Here is a 10990-nt window from a genome sequence, read left to right as displayed (position 1 = left end):
AGTTTCTGAAGAATTTGGTTATGTCATCTATGGACAGTTAACTGAATAAGGTGGGGGCATTGCCTTGCTGGCCAGAGGTTACAGCGGGATTAGCTTCAGATATCTAATTTTCTATTCCGCGCACTGTCGTGCATGCATTAGAACGTAGGTACTTAATCTCGCAGTTTGACTGACATCAGTGATAACGGCCCAGAAAATTGACATAATGTTTGCCGACCGTGCATCGCATAGTAAAAGTCAACCGTGAGAAGGGCCATATGTTACAATTAACTACACAAATGCTCGGTGCCACCTTGACGATATAGCGATAACAGACCTCTGCTACTTAATTGGCGAGATGTCGGCTGTGTTTCCGACCCTTCGTTGCAGTTATTAATGAGGTGGGACACCGTTAGACTTATTTATTGGAATCTCACAGTGGGGCACGAACTGAAAACATTAAATGTGTTCTTCTCCTTAACCGTGTGAAGCGACCCCCAAATAAATAAATACGGACAAAACACATTTTTTTTCGGAAAAGGCTTAAAACTGTTGTCACACCACAGATGCTGGAAACTAACCTTGAAGGCCGTCCAAGTCATTACAAGATTGTTTTACGCCGTAAATTCAAACGCAGAGCGGTCTGTGAATGTTGTTCATTGTGTACTTTATCCATCGTGTTCACCTTAGCTTGACGAAGATTAATTCGTTTAAACGATCTAAATCTGCACGGATGGTGCAGTGGGTAGCACTGCCGCCTCACAGCAAGGAGGTCCTGGGTTCGAATCCCCATCGGCCGGGGCCTCTCTGTGCGGAGTTTGCATGTTCTCCCCGTGTCTGCGTGGGTTTCCTCCGGGTACTCCGGTTTCCTCCCACAGTCCAAAGACATGCACGTTAGGCTGATTGGAGAGTCTAAATTGCCCGTAGGTATGAGTGTGTGAGTGAATGGTGTGTGTGCCCTGCGATGGACTGGCGACCTGTCCAGGGTGTATTCCTGCCTTTCGCCCAATGTATGCTGGGATAGGCTCCAGCCCCCCTGCGACCCTGATCAGGATAAGCGGGTTCAGATAATGGATGGATGGATGGAATGGATGGATGGATGGAATGGATGGATGATGAAACAGAGCAGGTTGTAGGACCCTGCGGAAACTTTTCCGGTTTGCCGGCCTCTGCGGTGTGAGCTGAAAGCAGGCCTTGCCGGCTTGGGAGGCGGACCAGGGTACGGAGCAGAAGGAAGATCCGGGAGCTAGCGAAAACCAAAAGGGTCGGGCCTGGGACTGGCAAAACGGGTAATTAACACTGTGATCCACTAATTAAAACACCTCGACCCGTGCTAAAAACCCTTTCCGATGAGCGAGCCTCTCACGGTCCAAAGTTAAAAAGCCAAAATCGGGACGCGTTTAATGGTGGAGGACCTGGCAAGCATTTGTGTGCTTTTGCAGATGTGTGGTTTAAACATAGCGTTCGCCACTTGAACTTGGGGACAGTTTTTCTGTATGCAGAGAGACAGATACCGGACTTTAGCGAACACTCAACGCGGTGACTTTTGCAAATAAAAAATAAATCGGTATATAGCTTCAAAAATATATTATTGGCAATGATGTATGTCCTAGTCGCTGAAAGGGGTGGTTAGGTGCCGCTGGTCTAAGCTAGTGATAAGGGAAAACGAGTGGGTTCGCATTTTTTCCCCAATTGCAGATGTGTCCTAAGAAGACAGACAGTACAACTTGTACGGGGAGAGATTTGGATGCCGGTCACTGCGTGTGTGCGTTTGGTTTTGGCTACCTGACATAATCTAATGATGCAATTATCAAATTTGCTACCTAGCTGTCTGGGAACCGGGTTGAAGCACACATCTGCAGCGGTGCATTTTATTCAGAAATCCTAAAATGGTACCTCATAAAGAGAACTGCAGGGTTGAACGAGTCCTGAAGGAAGTGGGATAAATTGCATTTGTCTCGTCTTCGCGCGATTGCAGTTGACCCTCTTGGTTAAAATGTAGCGTGCTCCTCCTTCCATCATCCTGCCAACCCGATTTTGCATGCCTGTGTTTGGGGTTTCTTTGAAACACGCGTTTATATGTGCTTAAATAATGAACACTCCGTTTAACAGGCTGTGCAAGCGTTGACGAAAAAAATCTATAGACGAATGTCACGACGTAGGTGCGTTTAACACGCATCCATTTCCATTGCATGATTTTGTGATTCTCCTGTCGTGACCTTACGGATTTACATTTACGCATGTTTAAACCTGCACCACAATACTCTGCTTTGCGTTTCCTGGTGAAACGCAATATCTGCTCACGCGCTGAGGCATGGGTGATTTTTACCAGTCCATAGTATAGCCTAGTATACACGTCATGTTATTGATGGTTGTGGCATTTAATTAAAAAAATTGAGACGTGATCGTGTCTACATCTTAAAGTTGGGCTACTTAATTATTGGCTGACTCCCTTCAATAAAACGGGCGGCAACTGACGAAACACAACCCGTACCAAACACGTCAAATAATTGTCTGTGCCATGCAGGACGCCAAATATTGGAACATACACTAGACTAGACAGTTTTACGATTGCCCGAATTCCCATTGTTTTAATTCTCACAAAAACAGAAAATAAACTAACCTCACAACAGTTTAATTATTTATTTATTTTTCTTCAGAATTATATAGAGTTCTGTGGAACTTTGTGATTAAAGTTACGCTTTTGCGCATTACTGTTCGGCTGCCCAAGAGTAGGCCCCTGTTTTGCCTGCTCAAAAGGTACTTTTAGTTGACTCCTTTTAGCCTGCGGCATTATGTAGGCCTATGTGACGTTTTCTTCAGTGTTTTGTGTCTGAGAGTATGTCCACCTTTTAAAGTTATAGGCCCGTGAATGTGATGCACTGCATTCTACCCTTGGAGGGTAGACCTATTCTTTATTTAAAATAACCTGCCTTCAGTTTGGGAATGGGGTTCATCTCAGACACAGACTGACATGTCATGTTACAATGTTAAGGCGGAAGTTACTTTCAAAGATTACAATCAGGCTGAAACATTGCATGTGAGCATGTGTCATTTCAGACAATAATCTCTGTGATTTAAAATGTTTCTTTTATGCCATAACAGTCATTTGTACACTCTACGAAATAAAGGTACGAAAAGTGCCTTAAAAGGTACAAACGCCCTGTAGGTGCATATGAGTGTACCCCTAGCCAGCAATATATAATTATAATATATATATATATAAACACTTGTACCTTTTTTGCTGGGAAAACACAAGAGAACATTGCCTTACTGTACTGCTACTGTCAGGGTACATTTGAGAAATTTGATCCTTGAAGAACCAAAGTGTACCTCCACTATCACTTTATTTCTGAGAGTGTGGGTTCAAATGGGGTACATTTTGTACCAAACTTTACATTATTGTAATTGACACTTCTGGTTCTGTAGAATTGCTGGAATATTGCACTTCAGGTCAGAAGTGTTGGCTGTGTGACTGCAGGCCAATACTGACACATGCCAATCATTCCATTTTAAATTAATGACGCTTGCTGATTTGAAGTACTCTGCGTACACAACCACAGAATTGTGCCAAAGATGTTTTCGAATTTGGGGGGGGGAGTGTCTTGTGTGCCGTGTTTCAACAGTTGAATTAACACTGAGCATTTTAGTGAAGTGTGTCTGTACCGCCGTCTGACCATGCTTATATGTCATGTGCATATCCTGAATTATTATTAAAGACTGTGAGTAACCTTCACCGGTGGTTAATATAACAGGCCGTGTGCATGTTCACTGGCCACCATTCCAATTAAGCTGCATTTCGGTATCACCAAATCTAAGGTTCCCCTTGCTTTACGAAGCTCTGCGTAGTCTAATATTTGCTCCGCTTAATTTGCTTACAAATAAGCTGTCCACTTATCGAGTGAGTAGGCTACTCATCACATTATTGGCTGTCATTTTGCATTTCAATTCATAGTCAATTCAGATTCAATCATAACAGAACTTAAATAATTAACAGCGTCAATATGTAGTATAGGCTAGCCGCATCTATTTACTGCGAGTTCAACAATGACAAAGCATTTGTTGCGCCGTGACAGTGACCATGACAACGTGTCAGTAAGATGTTATCTTTCATGTAGATTTCGGCTGGTGTGCATTGTTGCGGCAAGCCAAACTGCGTTAATGTCAGTTCGTTCCTAAATCAAAGAAACTGGTCAAATCGATTCGATGAGAGACAAGGACCAAAAAAACTTTGATCATATGAATACTAGCGAAACAACCTAATTTTTTGCAGATGTCTGAAAAAAATAAATAAAATCGTATTGGAATCGGACCGCAAATTGTACAATCCTAGGCCATGTATATCTGGGAAATAGAATTTGGCACCGATTCAACACACCGCCATGTTAAAGCCGAACACAAGACCAGCTCGCTGTAATAGAGGGGGGTTTTAATAGCCGTAGCACGGCTACACATATCTCTGCCGGTCTACACCGGTAGAGAAACGGCTATTTTCTGGCTGTTTCATGCGTTAAATGAAGTGTCAGAAGCCGTAAGAGTCAAGGACGTTAACGAGCTGCCACATTTACGCCATCAATTCTGTCACAGAGAACATAGACACATTAACTGTTATGTTAGCCACTTTTTTTTTTTTTTTTTTTTGCATGCTTATGATGTACCTTAATTTTGGAGTCATTTTTTGGATGTTCATTTATGTCGGTCAAATTTTCACAGCAGCCTAAATAATTAAGGTTTGCCAATTAGTAAACCTTTACACTCATTCGCCTGGTCTGTCTTATCCAAAAGTGTTTACCAGAGACGCTACATCTGTCCACCCTATAATCATTTAATAACATTCAATATTTGATTTAAAAAAATCTAGTTGATCTTTAATTTATTTATATTTACACCACACTGCACCTTACAAGATCCATTTATTTTTATTTTACAGGAGAAAGGAAGAACTGAAAGAGAAGACGACATCCAAATCATTTTAAGTTTTTTTTATTTGTTTATTTGGTTATTTTTCCTCATTTCATTTCAATTTGCTTTCAAATATATTAATAATAAACGACGTTATTTCGGTGATGCCGTCCAACGCTGCCGCCACCACCACCACCACATTCAAAACTTCAGATTTCGAATATGACGCAGCTGCAAACAAAATGGTAAGAAACGGCGCCGTCGGCGACAGAGAGAGAGAGAGCGAGCGAGAGAGAGAGAAAAAAACGGACGTCCGCAGCCATTTGTTCTGTTCAATTTTGTATGTTGACTGTATGTTGCAGTCAGTAATCATCAGAGACATACAACGTTGTGTTATATTTTGCTCTGTCTGTGTAACTGGTGCGTTGGTGCAGTGTGACGCCACGGGGCGGCTGTCTGTCTGGCCGGGAACAGGCAGACGACGCACCGCTCTCGGCTCGACAGGGGAGAAGGACACGACACTAGTTATTCTCTCTCCGTTGTTCCTTTTGGTTTCGCAGTGGGAATAGAGTAGATGCACAAGCCAGTATGGTCAGCGCCGTCTTTTATTTCATATATAGGGCGGGGCGTACACAAAAAAAAAAAACAAAAAGAAAAACGGACAAACCGAAAATCCCCATGTATATAGGCCCTGTATAGACGTGGCAAAATGGTGAACGGGTTTAAAAATATATGACTTGCAAAAAAAGGGGAACACAAATCTTAATTCGCGGTAAGACTGACTAATTTCAGCCTAAGCTAGTGAAATACAGTAAAAGCAAGTAGATTTTATTAATCTACACTTTAATGTGCAGTTTCTAGAATCCTCTAGACATTACCGTCTCGTGTCATGGGATACGGCACGGTTATATCGTTCATTCAATTAATATGCAAAATTGGAAAAGATGGGTTCATTGAGCCGTCATTGTCACATCTTCCTTAAGAACTTGACTGAAAACTATTTCATAACCGCTTATAACCTCACTGGCAGCAGAAACATTCTGTATCATAAGCAGGTTTTGTTTGATCAGCTTTGCCAAAACGTTGAATCGGATCAATCGGCTAACGTTAGCGCACGTAAGTCAGGCAAATGTTTAATAAGGTACGCTATGCATTTACTGTCATTGGGGTATTGACATTGGCAGTAGAAGCGGTCGTTGGCATAATCTTTTATATCTTCTTTGTTTCAGAGAAGACAGCTTCAGGCATTTAAAAAAGCTTTTTTTTTTTTTTTTTTTTTCCTCTTTTGTATAAGTTTTTATGATTTAGCGTCCTTTTTTTTCCGACTCCAAAGCCCTTACACTGCGTCATTTATAAAGCAGTGGTAATTAGTTGTACGTTACCCCAGAGTTTAAAACACCTATTTTGAGGCATAATTGGTTTGTTACATCTTTATATCTAATTTAGACATTTTATTACAACCAATCTCCACTTTGTCAGGTGGTTTGTGTCAATGTCAGTGGTAGTTTTGGGTTTATAGTTGGTGGTAGTCTTGGGTTTATAGTTGGTGTAACTTAAAACAAAAATCGTTTTCAACCTTAATTGTGAGATTCTATACCCTTTTGAGCTTAAGTATTTACCCCCGGCCTCTTTACGACGTCTGTGCCTTCAGGTCTGTTTGTCCTCGTGATTATTTACCCTGACCTGAAATACCCCCCATAGCTACTTTAACGGCCCCTGGGTTTAAAAAAAAGAAAATGTCTTCGCCAAACGCAGGGAGAGGAGTAGGCCACGAGATCAGCCCCGTAAATACGATCAGTCCGAGAGCTGTCAGGTTGCATCAGCAAAATAAATAAATAATTTGTCTTCCGTGGAGTTGTTGGCAGGTATTTATATACGGGCTGTTCGTGAGGGACATGTGTCACGATCCATCACGATACGAAGCGATGCGTTTTCATCAGACGTGTGGGAGCAGACGCCCGTGTGTTTCTGGGGGAAACCTCGGTCTCGGTGCTGAGTGACTGGCCGAGACGCCCTGCTCGTGCTACGCGGTCGCTCCACGTTGACGTAGATAAACCTCTCTGTGCACTTAGGACGGATATGACAGGCCGTGTCCACGCAGTAAACCGGCACTGTAGTGCCGTAACGGCGCAATTGAGTTTTATTTGTATAGTGCTTTTTACAGAAGCCTGGCACAAAGACGCTTCGCAGAATAACGGAAGGGGAAAAAATAAAAGAGCAATCGGCAGGTCTGGACCCCCAGATAGCGCAAGTACAGGAGGTAGAAAAACAACTCCCTGATGGGAAGAGATCTCAGGAGGAGCCCGGCTATAGAGGGGGAGCCCGGCTATAGAGGGGGAGCCCGGCTATAGAGGAGGAGCCCGGCTATAGAGGGGGAGCCCGGCTATAGAGGGGGAGCCCGGCTATAGAGGAGGAGCCCGGCTATAGAGGGGGAGCCCGGCTATAGAGGAGGAGTCCAGCTATAGAGGGGGAGCCCATCCTCCGCTGGCTGGCCAGGTGTGAAGTAAAGGTAGAATGAATATAACAGAGATTGACACAATGCGTACAAGGGTTCTGAAAGGGTTTTTTGGCTATATGGTGGAACCCCTCTCAGTTCTTCATGGAACCCGATGATAATAGGCGTGTGAAGTGAGAAAGCTCCCAGACAGAGAACCGTTTAACCACACACGGTTCCTCTAACCACACACGGTTCCTCTAACCACACACGGTTCCTCTGTGGAATCACAGGGTTCCAACTGGAACCATTGTCTTAGAGTGTATTGTCCTGGAACACATACACATTCCTGTGTGAGTCTAACACACCCTTTCTGCTCAAATAGGTCAAGGCAAGCAGCCTCTTTCGCCCCCTGGAGAGACTGACCTCTCGTTCCTGTCTGTCTGGGTGATGAGCTGTAGTTTCACTGGCTGCTGCTTTGCGAGACATGAGCACATTCAGTTGATAATACAGTTGGTAGAACATTAATACAAATCCATGTGATGAGTAGAATTTATTGTCCACATATTTTATCTCCCCTGATGCACACAAAAGTGTATCCACTTCAATGAATGCTTTGTACAAGGAGTGTGTTTCTGCCTGGCCAATCAGCAGTCTCAGTGCTTCCGCCTGGCCAATCAGCAGTCTCAGTGTTTCCGCCTGGCCAATCAGCAGTCTCAGTGTTTCAGCCTGGCCAATCAGCAGGACAGGCTCCGCTGACTGACATCTGTAACGCATCAGGATTCAGCTCCACAGGTTTTAAAACAAGCTGACGGAGTCACTGTCACCCTTTTTATATTGAAATTATTATCTGACTTATCGTTGATTAGACTAAGCAGGGGCCAATCCCCCTGGAGTAACGTGGGGTTAAATGCCTTGCTCAAGGGCCCAACAGCTGCTTATTGTGGCCACACTGGGGCTTCAGACACCAACCTTCTAGGTCGCTGTCAAGCACCTTAGCCACTAGGCTACAGACAGCTTAGCCACTAGGCTACAGGCACCTTAGCCACTAGGCTACAGGCACCTTAGCCGCTAGACTGCAGACACCTTAGCCGCTAGACTGCAGACACCTTAGCCGCTAGGCTACTGGCTGTTCTCTGGCCTACATATTGCAGCTTACCTTAAGACTGGTGAAGAGAGTGTTTAGCAGGCGTACAACTTCAACAGGAAAAGCCCTGAAGCTGCCGCCTCTGTCCCGCAGGGGAGTCGGTCGGTGGAGGAGTTTGAACTCGGCGTCAGCCCGGAGCCTTTCCCCCCCCGTGGAAGGAGCTGAAATATTGAGCGATGACCCGTGTGTGATTCAGCGCGTGGTCCTGGGGGCCCTCCGCCCCCGCGGAACGGGAGAGAGCGGTTCCTGTTCCGCTCCCCCGAACCGGACCGGACCGGACCGGACCGCACCGGCCCCCGCACGACGCCTCGCCGGCGCACACTCCGGCTGAATAATTAAGCGCCGTATCGGGTTCTGTCCGCATGCCGGGTCACGAGCAGGCCGGTCCGGACCTCGCTGCTCCCCGCGCAGAGACCCTCCCGACCGGTGTCAGGCCCGGACGGCCAGCGCTCCGCTGAAACGGCAGAACCCGACGCCTTCATTTCCACTCGTTACGGCGCATTACAGGCGTTTGGCCCACGCTCTTATCTCCGGCGACGCACGACACGGTGCAAAGTGCAGAGCCGTAACCAGGGACAGGCGGCGCTGAGAGACCCTGGAGGGAAGTGCGCTTTCTCGCGCTGAGAGTACGCCGAGGATAAGACCTCGGGCCTCGTCGATTAGTCTGACAATGGATTGTTTCTCTAAAGCCGTTTTTATACGACACGGCGCAAGAGAATAGTGTACGCTCGTTCTATTGACAAAACTTAACCTGAAAAATGTTTGTTTATCATGAAACAATTTCACGCAATCAAGTCGTCTTTTTATCGACACAGTTGTATTCTTTTTTTTTTTGAAGCCTGAATTGAAGTTGCATCAGTGGATAATGAGCCAATGTCAATGTCCATTTGCACTCTGGGGCCAGAGAGGCAGCAATCCCAGAGTGCATTGCAAACTGTGCTTGTGAGGTCATACCATTAGAAGCAACAAATTACAAACTCTCAAATAGCCCAAAATAAGTTCTATTGAAACGGGAACCAAGAGATATTTAGTTTAGAACAGTTCTCTGAATTTTGAGTTCCTGTTCCTGGAGATATTAATTCTCCCTGTGGAGAATGGTGTGGGCAGCAGTGTGCAGTGGACAAGCAGAAGGTCCTGGGTTCGAATCCCGGACGGGGCCTCTCTGTGTGGAGTTTGCATGTTCTCCCCATGTCTGTGTGGGTTTCCTCCGGGTACTCCGGTTTCCTCCCACAGTCCAAACACATGCAGGTTCTGATACCTGGGGGGGGCGTTGCTGCGAAAGAGCAGGTGTGCTCAGTCAACTTTCCCTGTATTAATAAAGGTTAATAAAATGTTTTGTAAGTCTCGGAGTACGGTTGGGAAATTAAAAATGTACCATCATTGTACCCATATTTCGGGGTGTGCACCTTATTCATTGGCGTTTGTTCTTGACTGCAGCAACTTTGTGAACGCATTCACAGGGCCCAACCGGAGCCATGAAGCAGGACAAATAATCCATTCATCTGGTAAACTACTGAGGGAGAGACAGACGGACATGTTAAACAAACATGAAATCTGTTGACTGGTCAGCAACAAGTGGCCCCTAAAACTGAACGATTACTGAACGACGTCAGAATGGAAGGTTTCTATGGCTGGTCTGAATGGTGTGTGGTAGGCATTCGTCCCTGATTTTCTCAGCAGTTTTCATTAATTAATTACCCTTTACCGGTCTATGCGCTGTTTATTCAGGACTTTTAAAAGCTATTTAGTGTTTGAGATTATTTATTGCCGCTGTCAGAAGGTGTTTTCTTTGGTTTGATGGATGCAGACAGCTGTTCCGACGGTGAGGAGTATCTGAAGGACACTCTGTGAAGCTGCTTCGGCCGTCCTGCGTCAGCGTTTAAACCAGATTTCATTCGGCAACGGAGGCTAACCGCTAACCGCTAAACTAAACGTAGGGAAAATTATGTTTGAGTACGCAGAAAAAAAAACAACAACAAACAAATTCATAAACGATCTGCACTTAACTGTGTATTAAACGTAAAAAATTAGGCGGGATGTATTTGGATGTGGTTGGCGTGCTGCCAAATACATTATTGTGTTGGCAGCGTGTATAAACGCCCTCTGTGCTGTAAAGTGCTTTACGATCGCTTAACTTCATACTTGCGCTTATTTATTTTCAGGTTTTCACCTCAAAGTGTGCTCGTTTCACACAGATGTAATAATATCAGAAATAAATGCATTCAGGGACTGCAGACACTTTAAATATAGATGTGTGGCTCACAGTAAAATAGAAACGATCAAGCATCATTTAGTCCTCCCTCAATATCCCTCTTGTAGACCCTAAATAAATAAAAAACTTACGATGACTATTGTTTTTGGCTATATGTTTCCTCCATGCGTATTGAGATATTTATGGATTTGGTGCTTTTCACTTGAACTTGTAATTCGCTTCAGATTAAAAGTGTGTGATAAATGACAAAAATGTAAAAAAAAGGAAATAAATAAAAATAAAATTGTATATATATATATAAACTACCTGTACCTGG

The 10990-nt window shown here is 44.5% G+C and overlaps 1 protein-coding gene across 6 annotated transcripts in view; it reads left to right on the top strand.

Moving 5' to 3' along the window:
- Window positions 1–1180: 1180 nt before the first annotated feature.
- dnmt3ab (DNA (cytosine-5-)-methyltransferase 3 alpha b) overlaps window positions 1181–10990 on the top strand; it is a 175975-nt gene continuing 166165 nt past the window's right edge. For all 6 annotated transcript variants that reach the window (XM_061240976.1, XM_061240978.1, XM_061240977.1 and 3 more), the window contains exons 1-2: window positions 1181–1268; window positions 4910–5126. In XM_061240976.1, coding sequence (XP_061096960.1) covers window positions 5046–5126 — 81 coding nt within the window. In that variant the 5' untranslated portion in view covers window positions 1181–1268; window positions 4910–5045. The remainder of the gene's footprint in view (window positions 1269–4909; window positions 5127–10990) is intronic.

This window comes from Conger conger, chromosome 5 (genome assembly GCF_963514075.1).
Source record: "Conger conger chromosome 5, fConCon1.1, whole genome shotgun sequence".
Taxonomy (NCBI): Eukaryota; Metazoa; Chordata; class Actinopteri; order Anguilliformes; family Congridae; genus Conger; species Conger conger.
Note: the sequence above shows the minus strand (reverse complement) of the source record. Positions and strands in the feature narration are given on the sequence as shown.